The sequence below is a fragment of the Myotis lucifugus genome, unplaced genomic scaffold (genome assembly GCF_000147115.1).
Source record: "Myotis lucifugus unplaced genomic scaffold, Myoluc2.0 scaffold_5, whole genome shotgun sequence".
In the NCBI taxonomy this organism is placed as follows: Eukaryota; Metazoa; Chordata; class Mammalia; order Chiroptera; family Vespertilionidae; genus Myotis; species Myotis lucifugus.
Window position 1 is genome coordinate 2,284,068 of NW_005871053.1, and position 12,430 is coordinate 2,296,497.

At 39.3% G+C, this 12,430-nt stretch overlaps 1 protein-coding gene across 1 annotated transcript in view; it reads left to right on the plus strand.

Annotated features, from left to right (window-relative positions):
* Positions 1 to 12,430, plus strand: part of PDE1A (phosphodiesterase 1A) — a 195,630-nt gene that overhangs the window by 115,571 nt on the left and 67,629 nt on the right. The window contains exon 2 of the mRNA XM_014467417.2: positions 2,267 to 2,380. Coding sequence (XP_014322903.1) covers positions 2,267 to 2,380 — 114 coding nt within the window. The remainder of the gene's footprint in view (positions 1 to 2,266; positions 2,381 to 12,430) is intronic.

Below are 12,430 nucleotides of genomic sequence, written 5' to 3' on the forward strand. Positions count from 1 at the left end.
AACCTAACGATCAGAGTGTCTACCCCCTGGTGGTCAGTGCATGTCATAGTGACTGATCAACTGGTTGACTGCCTGCCCCCTGGTGGTCAGTGCACGTCATAGTGACTGGTTGTTTGGTTGTTTGGTTCTGCCGTTCGGTCTATTTGCATATTAGCCTTTTATTATATTGGATTCCTCTTTTCTTGAGTTCTTGATTTTGAGTCATTTCTTATTCATTTGATTTATCAGTTAAGATTGGGTTCAGCTGTAAATAAAAGAAATCTCAACATAATAGTGGCTTAAACAAACATTTTTTAATTTTTATTTCATGGGGAATAAGTCCAGAGGTAGGTAATTTCATTCAGGTGGTTCACAGCATGGAGTTAAGGCCACTTCCATCTTCCTTCTCTGTCATTCTTGGTGGGAGGCTTTCCTCTGCCAGGTCTCTTTATGGTCCTAGATGGCTGCTGACCACTGGGTCAGTTCCACTGCATTTGAGGCAGTGGAAATGGCAAGGGATAGAAGAGAACCCCTTCCAGCTGAGCTCGCCCTCCTCCAAATAATTGAAACTCTTAACCTCCACTCATTCTCCTTGGCCAGAATGCAATCTCATGGCATACCTAGCTTCAGGAGAGCCTGGGAAATGTGGTTTCTAAGTGGAGAAAATTTCAACTCAAATAAAATTCGAGTTCATTTATTCAGAAAGAAAAGGAGGCAACCATCTGAAGTACTTTTTATCTTTAAAACCACTTCATACAACCAAATACAACCAAGCTGTACCAAGTAATTTTCACAAGAAAGATACACAAATGATCTATTTTTAAGCCATCGCAGAACTATGAAACTCTTTCTTCCAATTTTCCACATAAAAGGTAATTTCACCAAGTATAATGTGATTGGGTCATAAACATTACAAAGATATCGGAACACCTTATCATCACACTCAGTGTTTTAGGCAAGCTTCAAAGTCAGACTTAATTTTTCCTAAGTAACCTGTTCTGGTTGTTATTTTGTTTTGTTTTATTTTGCTGTCTCTGTATAAATAAGACTTACTTATTGGCATATAACATTTATTTTGAAATGATACGGTCTGCTAATATTTTGTCACATAGAAGTATATGGCTGTTATTTGTAGCTTCCTAAATAAGAATTTTTCATCTAGATGTGACTTTTTCCCTGTGGAGAAATAAAGTGTTTCTTATGGATGGAGGAATGTCAAACACCCTTGCTAAAATTTTTAACTTGTCTTTATACCCTAGCCTTGTTACTAGGAATCATCCAAAGCAGATCTTCAGAAAACCTACTATACTGTCTCTAAAACAATGCCTAAAAGTAGATGCACTTCTCTCTGAAATACTTTGGGTCAGGTGTAGAATTAAATTCTATTGACTTAGGAAAATCAATAAATTGTCTTTACATTGGTTATCTACAGTATATATAGAGTAAAAAGTATGTTTTCTTTTTTTGCTTGTATAGAGCAGTATCTTCAGAAACACTTGGTTTGTAATTAATGCACAAAGTTTCTAAAAGGATTAGAAACTGATTGAAGTAATTTGTATTATCTTATTCCAAGAGATATCTATTGCTGCACAAAAAGTTATCCCAAAACTTTAGTCACTTAAAATAATAACATTCATTATCATAGTTTCTATGAGTCAGAAATCCAGACATGCTTAGCTGATCCCTATGTCTTAAGAGTTGGGACATATCATCCTATGGACAAACACAAGGGAAAATATACCGTAACTCTGTCTCAGGTGAAAAACCATTGCAGTAAAAACACCAAGCATGCACACATATATTGTTTTCTCATCTTGCTTATATTTGCTTGGAAACGTTGCCTTTCTTTTTTGTTTTTGTTGCTATATACAGTGAATAATTGCTATAGAAGTGATCAAAGGAGTACCCTTTAAAAATTATCTTACTGCCAGCTCTGAAGAAACAGAACAGCCATAGAATGAATTCTAAGTTAGGAATACACTTTCATGAAAGTATCTGTATTGTCTTGAATTTTCAGAAAAACTACCCTTGAAATATGATACTTAAACTAGGAACCTAGAGCCCTTATATTATTGAGAGGTGAATAGAATTTCTCATAGTTGTTTAAGTAATAAAGATTGATCTTAGCTATACCCTAAAATATATAATACAATATTTCTATTTGATGACTTAGAAAGATGTGTTAAATGTTCCATTTGATTTGTGTATTTAATATTGAACTATTTCCCATATAGTTATAATTAATCTCTCTTTATTTCTCGCTCTCTTTGGCTACTTTGTGAAACAGACTCAGATGCTTGGTGAAGCAGCTGGAAAAAGGTGATGTGAACATTGTAGATCTGAAGAAGAATATTGAATATGCAGCATCTGTGTTGGAAGCGGTTTATATCGATGAAACAAGGTACGTTTTAACCTCCTCCTCTCTCTTTTATCTTCTCTACCTCTTTTCCCTCTTTCTTGATGTCCCTTTATCTCAAACATGAATTTAGCATAGATTAGTCATGAAATTAAAATCAAATCTTATTTAAATTTAAGAGGTTCTTCACTGGACTTAACTGTGATGTTTTCTTTTAAAAGTGTATATTTTAATCCAAATGTTTGAATATCAAGAAATAATCAAATAATAAAGTCATAAAATGAATTAATTACAGTCTCTTTTCCCCCTTCCCTCACTGTCTTAAGCCCAGATTTTTAAGTGTCAGAAACAGATATAGGCTTAAACTAATTTTCACTGATGTAAGGATTTTCCTATAATTTCAAGACTTTAGAGTTCCTTCTGAGAAAATGGGTGTCACATGCACACACTTTCTCTGTGCAGGACTTACTAAGGGGCAGCCCCAAATGTGTATTTGATCATCACCTAAACCTCATCAACTAGCCTCCTGATTATCAGAGTGGTGAAGAGATTTTAGGAAGTAAGGATTTATTTGAAGGGAGTTGTAAGCCTAGTGCTGTGGCTCTCAACCAGGCTATTTGCCTTCCAAAGGCCATTTGGCAATGTCTGAAGACAGCGGTTTGGTTGACGGGAGTGTGCTACTGTCATGTGATGGGTAGAAGCTAGGGATGCTGCTAAACATCCTACAATGCACAGGAAAATCCCCTGGCCCCCAACAAAGGACTATCCAGCCCCAAGTGTTAATAGTATGGTTATGAAAAAACCTGACCTAACAGGAGAACCATGCAGTTTCTCTTTTTTCTCCAAAAGGGTACTTACCCTGACCTGCTGTCATGAGAGGGGGTCCTGGGGACCCCGGTGCTAAGGGAAGACGCAGTAAAGTCTGACACGACAGTCCTTGAGAGATTTTCCCAGTGTCTTTTGGAGTTCAGAGAGTTCTGAGGCTGGCTCCTAACTCTCATCTCAAAAAAAGATAAAGGTGACAGGCTTATCAGGACAACATTGAATTCACAGTTAAGAGGGACCTGTGGAGGGGGAGACATGCACTTCCAGCGTTTAGCCCAGAAAAGGCCCTGAGTCTTTTCAGTGTCATGAGGCAGGTGGAGCAGAGGTCTTTTGAAAGGAGTAACCAAAGAAACTGACTTCAGATAGTAAAAAAGAGGCCGCATGGGGTGATTGTTGATATAAGAGCCAGGATAGAAATCATAAAAATTCAGCGCAAATATTAGAGCATATATAATATTCAAGGTACCCTCTTGGTTTAGTGAATTGTCTCTGAAGGACCCACAAAGTTTCCCCAGGAGAAAAAATAACCAGCATTTAGCCATTTATCATTTAGATGATGACAAATACGAGTCTTGTAAGACCCTTTAACCTCTACAATTTACTGCCTCCCCCCCCCTCCCCACCACATTTTGAACAATGAAAAATAGCAGAGTGAGTGGGACAGGAGACGGGACAGGGAGAGTGAAGACATCTATCAGATCCTTTCCCTTCTGCCAGTGCCCCTGCCTGAGTCAGGCCTGAGCTTGGGAAGGTGAGAAACGTTAAACCAGAAGTGAGATGAGATGGAAGATTTTATATATTAATGTGTACTGGGCTTAAACACACACACACACACACACACACACACACATATGCACACACACGCACACACACACACAATGTTGTTTAATAGGTGATAAATTCACATGACTAAAAAGATCAAAGTAGCCCAGCTAGTGAGGCTCAGGGATTGAGCATCGACCTATGAACCAGGAGGTCATGGTTCAATTCCAGGTCAGGGCACACGCCCAGGTTGTGGGCTGGATCCCTGGTTGGGGGGAGGGGGGCATGCAGCAGGAAGCCAATCAGTGATTCTCTTTCATCATTGATGTTTCTATTTCTCTCTCCTTTTCCCTTCTTCTCTGAAATCAATAAAAATATATTTTTTAAAAATCAAAATAATGTAAAGAAGTGCCTCATGAAAGTCATGCTTCTACCCTTGACCTAATCTACTCAAATCCCCAAATTATAAATGTCCTATGTATATTATCAATAATTTATTACAGATATTTATTTCATATTTTTATCTTCTTTTATGCAAAGTTACACACTATACACAGTTTTTCACTTTACTACCCCCACCCTCAAATAAGGGAACTTGGAGATCTTCCTATATCACATGCTGAACTTTTAAAAAATATGTATTTTTATTCATTTCGGAAAGGAAGGGAGAGGGAAAGAGAGATAAAAACATCAGTAAAGAGAGAGAATCATTGACTGGCTGCCTCCTGCATGCCCCCTACAGGGGATCGACCTGGAAACCTGGGCTTGTGCCCTAACAAGAAATCAAACCTTGACCTCCTGGTTCATAGGTGGATGCTCAACTATTGAGCCACACCAGCTGGGTCTGAACTTTTTAATATCAGTGAGAATTTTCACTAATAACGGACAGAAAATGGCATGGTGAAGGCATTGCTGCACAGGTAATTTTTTCTTTGTCCTCAGAAAGGAAGTCCTCTGTTAAAGCATGGTTTATAGTCATAAATTAAGAAAAAAATGTCATAGGCACATTTTAAGATTATAAACTCTATGCAGAATTGTGTTCTTAGTTAACTTTCACTGAATATATATAAATGAATATGATTCCTCTAAAGAGAATTCAAAGTGTAAGTTTTAAAAATCTTACGTTGTTCCTATAACGTCCTTGCGCCTTCATTTTCATGTGAGCTCTTTATTCTTCACAAGTTTACTGAACTTAGCATGTTTACGATTTCTCCAATCTGTCCTTGACATTTTTTACATTTACTTATACAACTAAAGAATTTTACCTTTAAGAATGATTTGGATATTTACATTATTCATCTTATAAAGGCATAATACTGACCATCTGGTATACCTGAGTGTTTCATCTTCCATTTGATAGATTATTACATGTAATATTTATCAATTTTCTAGTTGTATGTGCTTCCCCAGGAAGTTATAATTTCATAGATATTCTATTAACTTAGTTCCCCATTATCCTTAATTCATTTAAACATGTGTTACATTCCAAAGTACAGTTCCTTTTATTTGAAAATTGTTCTTTTGTTGGAAGAAAAATGCTTAACGGCTTCATGGTAAAACTGTGGGTGTTTTCTCTTTACTCAAATGACTTAGAACTTTTCACTATCTTATTTTAATGCTTCTGTGCTTCCATGGCATCTTGATTTCTAAATTGGATTAATAATAATACCCCTCATTTGTGGCACCTTCCAAGGGCTCTGAGTTTCATTATCTCATATTAGTCTCACCACAATCCCATGCATTTGACAGGGTGGTTGTTATTCTCTGCACTTTACTAATAAGAGAACTAAAGCACTCAGAAGTAACATGTTTTGCCAAAGGTCACAGAACTAGGCATTGCAAACCTGGACTAGAAACTAAGGGATGACTTATTTATTGCTCTTCCCTTTCTAACTGGCTCCTCTCAGAGTATTGCTATGAAGCTGGATGGTTTTCAATGATCTCTGGAAGAGTTAGATGACAGAGTGTAAAACTTTCTGATAGTTGGAATTGTAAACTCTAGAAAAACAATGCCTAACATGTATTACTAATAGCCTATTATTATGTCTTGGTAGGTGCCAAAAGCGCTTTTAAGAATTTTAATGCACTATTTCATTTAATCATCACAGCAATCCTATGAGATAGAAACTTAATTCGTTACTATTTTACATATGAGGAAAGAGAGTCCCAGAAAAGTTATGGTTCTTACCCAAATGACACAGAGAGCAATTTAAAGAATAGAGTTAGGGTCTTGGCAGCCCAGCTCTAAGGGTTTGGGCTATTAAACACAATTCTCACCTGCATCCTTCAGTAATTCTGCCCAAAAAGCGATTTCAGAGACTTACTGGAAGTTTTGATGAAAGCTCACATGCCATCAGTGGTTGCATCTCTTCCCAACTCTGCCTACAGGGATGTCACAATAAGAGTATTTACACTATGGACATTGGAAAAAGCTGCAAATCAGTATTTTTGTTTTTCCTGGAAAGCCTATGGTTAAACATTTACCATCATGTCACTGATTAGACCTAAGATCACATCATATGTATCTTCGAAGGCTGTAACTTCAAGATTAAAATACCAGCTCAAGAAATTTTGTAGCGAAATACTTGATGTGATTTGATTTCCTATACACTTAGTGGGACACCCAGCAGTAAACAGGCTGTCTTTGTTAAGACGTGTATACAATTATTAAATTGCAATTGCCTTAGGAGTATTAGTAAAATAGTACATTTAGGAGGAGGAATAAAGAAGCATTTAGTTGCTTTTAAAGTTTCAGTTAAGAACCTGCTGACTTCTGAGATGTTTTTATGGAAAATTCTCTTTCTAGAAAAAGAATGTTTCAATGAGTATTCCAGAGAAGCATTTTTTGTTTGAGATTTGGATTGGGCTGCATTTAAAGGTTGACACCTAATAAAGCGGGAAGAAACACAAACTATGAAATGAATTAAAACCCAGAAGCGCGAGCGCGCATGCACACACACACACACACACACACACACATTTTCCTTGGTGACTTGTTGACTGTAGGGTTTCAGTTAAGAAAACAAAGCAAAACAAAAATCTCCCTTGAAAGATGATTTCAGTCAGAAAAATAAAAAGATAAAAAGAGTTTCTGACAATTTGAATTCTGACCTTCTCTGAGGGAGTATAGCACAATTCCCTAATGAATACCACTGTTGGTTTTTTTAACAAGATGTTTCAAATGCAAATGCCAGTATTTTATGAGCGCTGCTTTCAGATGTGTCCCTAGAGGCTATTGTTTTTCAAAGCTGCTCAGTTGCCTAAAAAAAATTCTGTTTGGTTGTCCTTATTTGAATTGGGATACTGCCAGGCAAAGTAGCATCCTTGGCCTCATGAATTGCTAATTCCTGAAGGTAGGCGGCTGACTGGGAGTTATACTTTCAGGGGTAGATATTATGCTTACTAATCCTGCCTCACAATACAATTTGCAACTTCATTTTCTTAGTGTGAAACCACCCAAGTCCTATGGTTACCGTAGTAAGAGCACAGACTCCAGATTCAGAAAGAGTGGGCTGTTCAAAGCCTGGATCCTTCACTTGATACTCTCTTGCTTTAAGAAAGTTACTTAACTTCTGTATTTTCAAACTTTATTATCTGTAAAATAAGAATAATTATGCTGACCCCACAAGGTTGATCTGAGGATTAAATGTACAATATCTGTACGAGTAAAAGTTAAATTATAACCACTCTTTTTAGCGTGCTAACAAAAAGCAGATACTTCTGGGTACAGAACACATTAAGATATACAATACCTCCTAGTGAAAATATCTATTTATTTATTGAGAGCAGTTTTGATCATGAAAAAATAAAGACAAGGTGAGCTCAAGTTACCAGGAAATGAAAGCAAAGTGCAAATTGATGGAAAGATACCTAATGGGATACACAACTTGATAAAAACATTCTTAATTGACTTCTGCGTCTTACTCAGTGTTAAAGGTCCTTACTTTTGATGAGATGACCTGGGATGAGAATGCGTGGATGCAAATCAATACTTCAAGGGAGTCTGGTGGAAATTGAATGAAGTCCATGGACTTCACTACCACCTGCACATCATGATGGCTAAGTCCCTTCAAATCCTCAAGTAGCTCTACAGGGATTGACTAAAACATATTTACTGGTGAATTAAGTATTTATGAAGTCCCTGAAATGAACACCAGGCACAGTGGTCATCAGAATCCGGGGGATAACTGTGCAGATAGATAGTGGAGAGAAATGATTGCCAAGAGCCGGGAAGGTAAACCTAAGCAAGAGGACCAGTGCTGCAAACAAGAAGCAGGGAGGTTCAGAGTTCCAGAAAGAAGCTCGAGCACTGGGCAGACGGCAGGAAGAAACACTAAGTAGCGGAGGGAGTGACATGGAATAAGATTGCAAACCAGGCAGGATTAATCGTGCAATTATGGCTTTAATGTTAATGAGTTTTATTTAAAGAAAGACCAGGTTGAGAAGTTATCCTTTGGAAGTTATCTAGGAAAAGACTAATAGCCAAACACAGATGGAAAATGTAGATGAAGATGGAGCCAACTAGTGTACAGCCAGGGGTCTTCAAAGAAGCAAAACATGAGTAGCCCTGTAAAATCAGAACCATTTATTTAAAACCCAGTGGCTCAGCATGGGTAAGAGTGCTACAATAATTAGGACTAAAATAGAAACGATGGGCTGTAAAACACAGGGATCAAAGTAACATGGAGAAGAAACCCTTTGTGGCTAATCACTACCACCTGCACATCATGATGGCATCGACTCGTGTACTTCTTGGAGCTGGAGCAGGGAGGAAGGAAAAAAGAAAGGAGCTGGACTAATGAACACCTATCATAATTATTTCAATTGTGACTGGAAACCCAACCAAACCAGCTTCAACAAATTCTGACAAAATATCCATGGCTGGTGACTTGAAGAATAGGTGATTTGAGCAAACATGATGTCAAAGGATTAGCCTCCCTGTTTTGCTTGCTGTGGAATGGCCTCTTTCTGATGCTTTGAGTAGTAGCAAGACAAGGCAGTGGCAGTATTTCCAAGCTTTACATCCTCACACCTTCAAATGCAGCAGGAATGAGAAAGAGTTGGCTCTAGTTGGTAAGATGCTTATCCCTGACACAATCATGTCCAGGGGAACGGAATATACAATCCAGTGGTCAAGCATCTCATGAGGCAGGTAAGAGGTCAATTTTATTTAAATCACATGTCTAAGAATTGGGAATGGAAGAAAGTGCTTTTAAAACTAAACCACAGTTTCCTCTCTAGAGTGAAAATTAAATCATGCAAGGGGACCTGAATCAGGGTCTGAGGAGGATGTTGAACTACTTCTATCCTGGCTTTGCTCTTACTAATGATACGCCTGTGGGCAAGCATTGTTTGTTTTCCTCCCAGTCATTGGTTTCCTTACGTGGAGAAGTCTCCAGTTCCTTTCTTTTCTGGGATTCTGTGGTTATATCTACAGTTCCAAAGGCCCTCACAAAGACCTGCTCATGCCTAAATTACCCTGGCAACCAGGAGGGTGACAAGAGAAGACTGGTTAGCTTACTGGGTGAGCTTACTGCTTACTGGGGGAGCATTTATAAATATGGGCACTTGTGTTTTTTTGAGTGTGAGCATTTGGAAATTAATTTCAGGGTATGTGCTAAGACATTGCCGGAGCTCAGTGAAAAATCAAAGAGCAAATTATGACTTTTATGAATTCTATTTTTATGGTTGTTATAGGGAGGGGTGGCTGTTTGGAGTGCTGTGTTTGTAGGCTGTTCTCACCATGTAGATGGGGTATGAAAATCAGGCTTGGAAAAAGTTGCAATACATTTTGGTTGATTTTCATATTTTCTGTGCATCTGTGGTATGTTACTTTCTACAAACTTTCAAAAAACAAGATTCACTAGTGAAAAAGGAAACAAGATATTTTGAGAGATAACTGATCAAAAAGCTCCACATATTATATAATATCTCACTGTTGTGATATATTGGGTCAATAAAATATAAACAAATATTTCCTGGATTTAAAAAAATATAATTTTAAATATATTATTTTCTAACTAGATGCTTGGTGCATGAAAATTCATGCACTGGAGTAGGGTCCCCCAGCCCAACCTGCCCCCTCTCACAGTCTGGAAGCCCTCAGGGACGGGAGGTGACCGGGCGATCAGGGGAAGGCGATGCCCCCATCACACCTCTGCTGCTGCCATTGCCAGCAGCTCAAGCCTTGGCCAGCCCTGGTTACCTGAGCCTTGGGCGGCTATGGGTGGCTGGGCAGCCGCCATCTGAGGCTTGCCTGTGCCTCGGGCCAGCCCTGGGAGGCTGGGGGGCTGAGGGGACTGGGGGACTCTGGAGGCAGGTGCGCAGCAAGGCCAGGCATCTGCCACCCCAGTGTGGCTGAGGCAGTGATTCTCAACCTTCCTAATGCCGCAACCCTTTAATACAGTTCCTCATGTTGTGGTGACCCCCCAACCATAAAATTATTTTCGTTACTACTTCATAACTGTAATTTTGCTACTGTTATGAGTCATAAGGTAAATATCTGATATGCAGGATGTATTTTCATTGTTACAAATTGAACATAATTAAAGCATAGTGATTAATCACAAAAACAATATGTAATTATATATGTGTTTTCTGATGGTCTTAGGCGACCCCTGTGAAAGGGTCGTTCAACCCCCAAAGGGGTTGCGACCCACAGGTTGGCGACCCACAGGTTGAGAACTGCTGGGCTGAGGGGACTGGGCACCGCCATCTTGTGGCTGTGGGTGCCACCATCTTTGAGGGCAGGGCAGACATTTAGCATATTCCCTCTTTATTGGTTGTTGGCGCCACCATCTTTGAGGGTGGGCAGTCAATTAGCATATTCCCTCCTTATTGGCTGTGGGCACTGCCATCTTTGTGACAGTGTGAGGGTCAATTAGCATATTCCCTCTTTATTAGATAGGATAATGATAGCAATAAGAATTAAGACTGACAATTATATCCAAGGCAATTTACACATATAATTCTATGTAAGTCTCAAAAACCCTATGCCATATATATTTACATTATTTTCACTATAAAGTTAAAAATTTGAGGCATAAAGAAAGTAATTTACTTCCTTAAAGATCATATAACTATTAAGTGTCAGAGACAGGTTCAATCTTAAATGGAGCATGCCCAATACCCATTCTTCCTTCTTGCTAATAGAACACCCCTCTTTCCAATTATTTTATCTCCTCTACAAAGCCAAGTGATTCCAGCGAGACCAATCCCAGACCCAGGCTCAATATGGGTGAATCCTAGTGGATTTAAACCAGTAATTAGTCTCCATTTTTCTAACCAGTGAGTTTGGACATGGTCATGTGATGTAATTCAGGCCAATGAGACTAATGAGGGTGTTGGCAAATATTTCCTCTCATAGAAAAGGAGTCCTATGCCACTGGGTGTTGGATCTGGGTACAATACTTGAAACTGATACAGCTATAAGTATAGAGCAATACCTCACACTAAATCTGGCAGTATAGAAAGATGTAGGAAACCTGCGTTCTTGATGATATTGTTGACCTGCTGACTTTAAATAATCCCTACTGGTGTCAACCTACCTTTAGCTTTGATGATAAGGAAAATAATAAATTTCTCCATTATTTAAGTGCCTTTGGGTTAGGGTTGATGTCACTTCATCCATACAGCCACATAGGTCTGCCTCGCTCTAAAGTCCATGTCCTTAATCTCTAAACCTTCCAGGGATCACCATCCTACATAATAAAAGCGTAATATGCAAATTGACCAAATGGAGGAACAACTGGTTGGCGGGGGCAGGGCCGGAGAGCAGGTGGCACCAGGCCAGCCAAGGCACGTGCCAGCGGGCAGAGGACGGAGACAGCAATGGGGGAGGCGGGGGAGGGGTGATGGGGGGGCAGGGCCGCCGCTCGCCATCCCCTGATCAGCAGCCCAGTTGCCTCCCGCACCACTAGGGATGCTATTATTAACATCTCTGTTCTATTATTACTATGAAGATCTCTGTTTTATTGACAAAGAAACTGAGATTCAGACAGATGAAGTATTTTTTCCAAGACCACACAGCTAAAAGATGATGGAGCCAAGACTCTGACTCCAGAGGCAGTTCTCCTAATCAAAAAGGATGCTCATTGATTAAAAAAAAAATTAGCAATTAGTGGAATGTCAGGCTTTGTGCCTAATGGAATATTTTCAAAGATATTTTTGAACCAAGAGGACTTCCTGGTAGGAAGTCAAACGTCATCAACAAGGCCTAGGGCAATTTTCTGCTTTGCCCATTCCTTCATTTCCATCTCGGGACTGACTCCAAAAATACAGTCTTGATCCTCACTTTCCAAGCAACTTGATTCCTTCTCAGAGTCCTCCCCTACATTTCCACCAGCCATTCCTGCCTGTCCTGGGGGATGGGGTCCTCTGCCTGGGCTCTGCTTCCTGTGGCGGGTACAGAGGAGGCACAGAGCCCGCCAGAGGCCTTAACTTGGAGAAAGCCACAGCTAACTTTAGCAGTCTCCTCAGCTGACCTCATTTTAGCCAAGATTTGCCTCT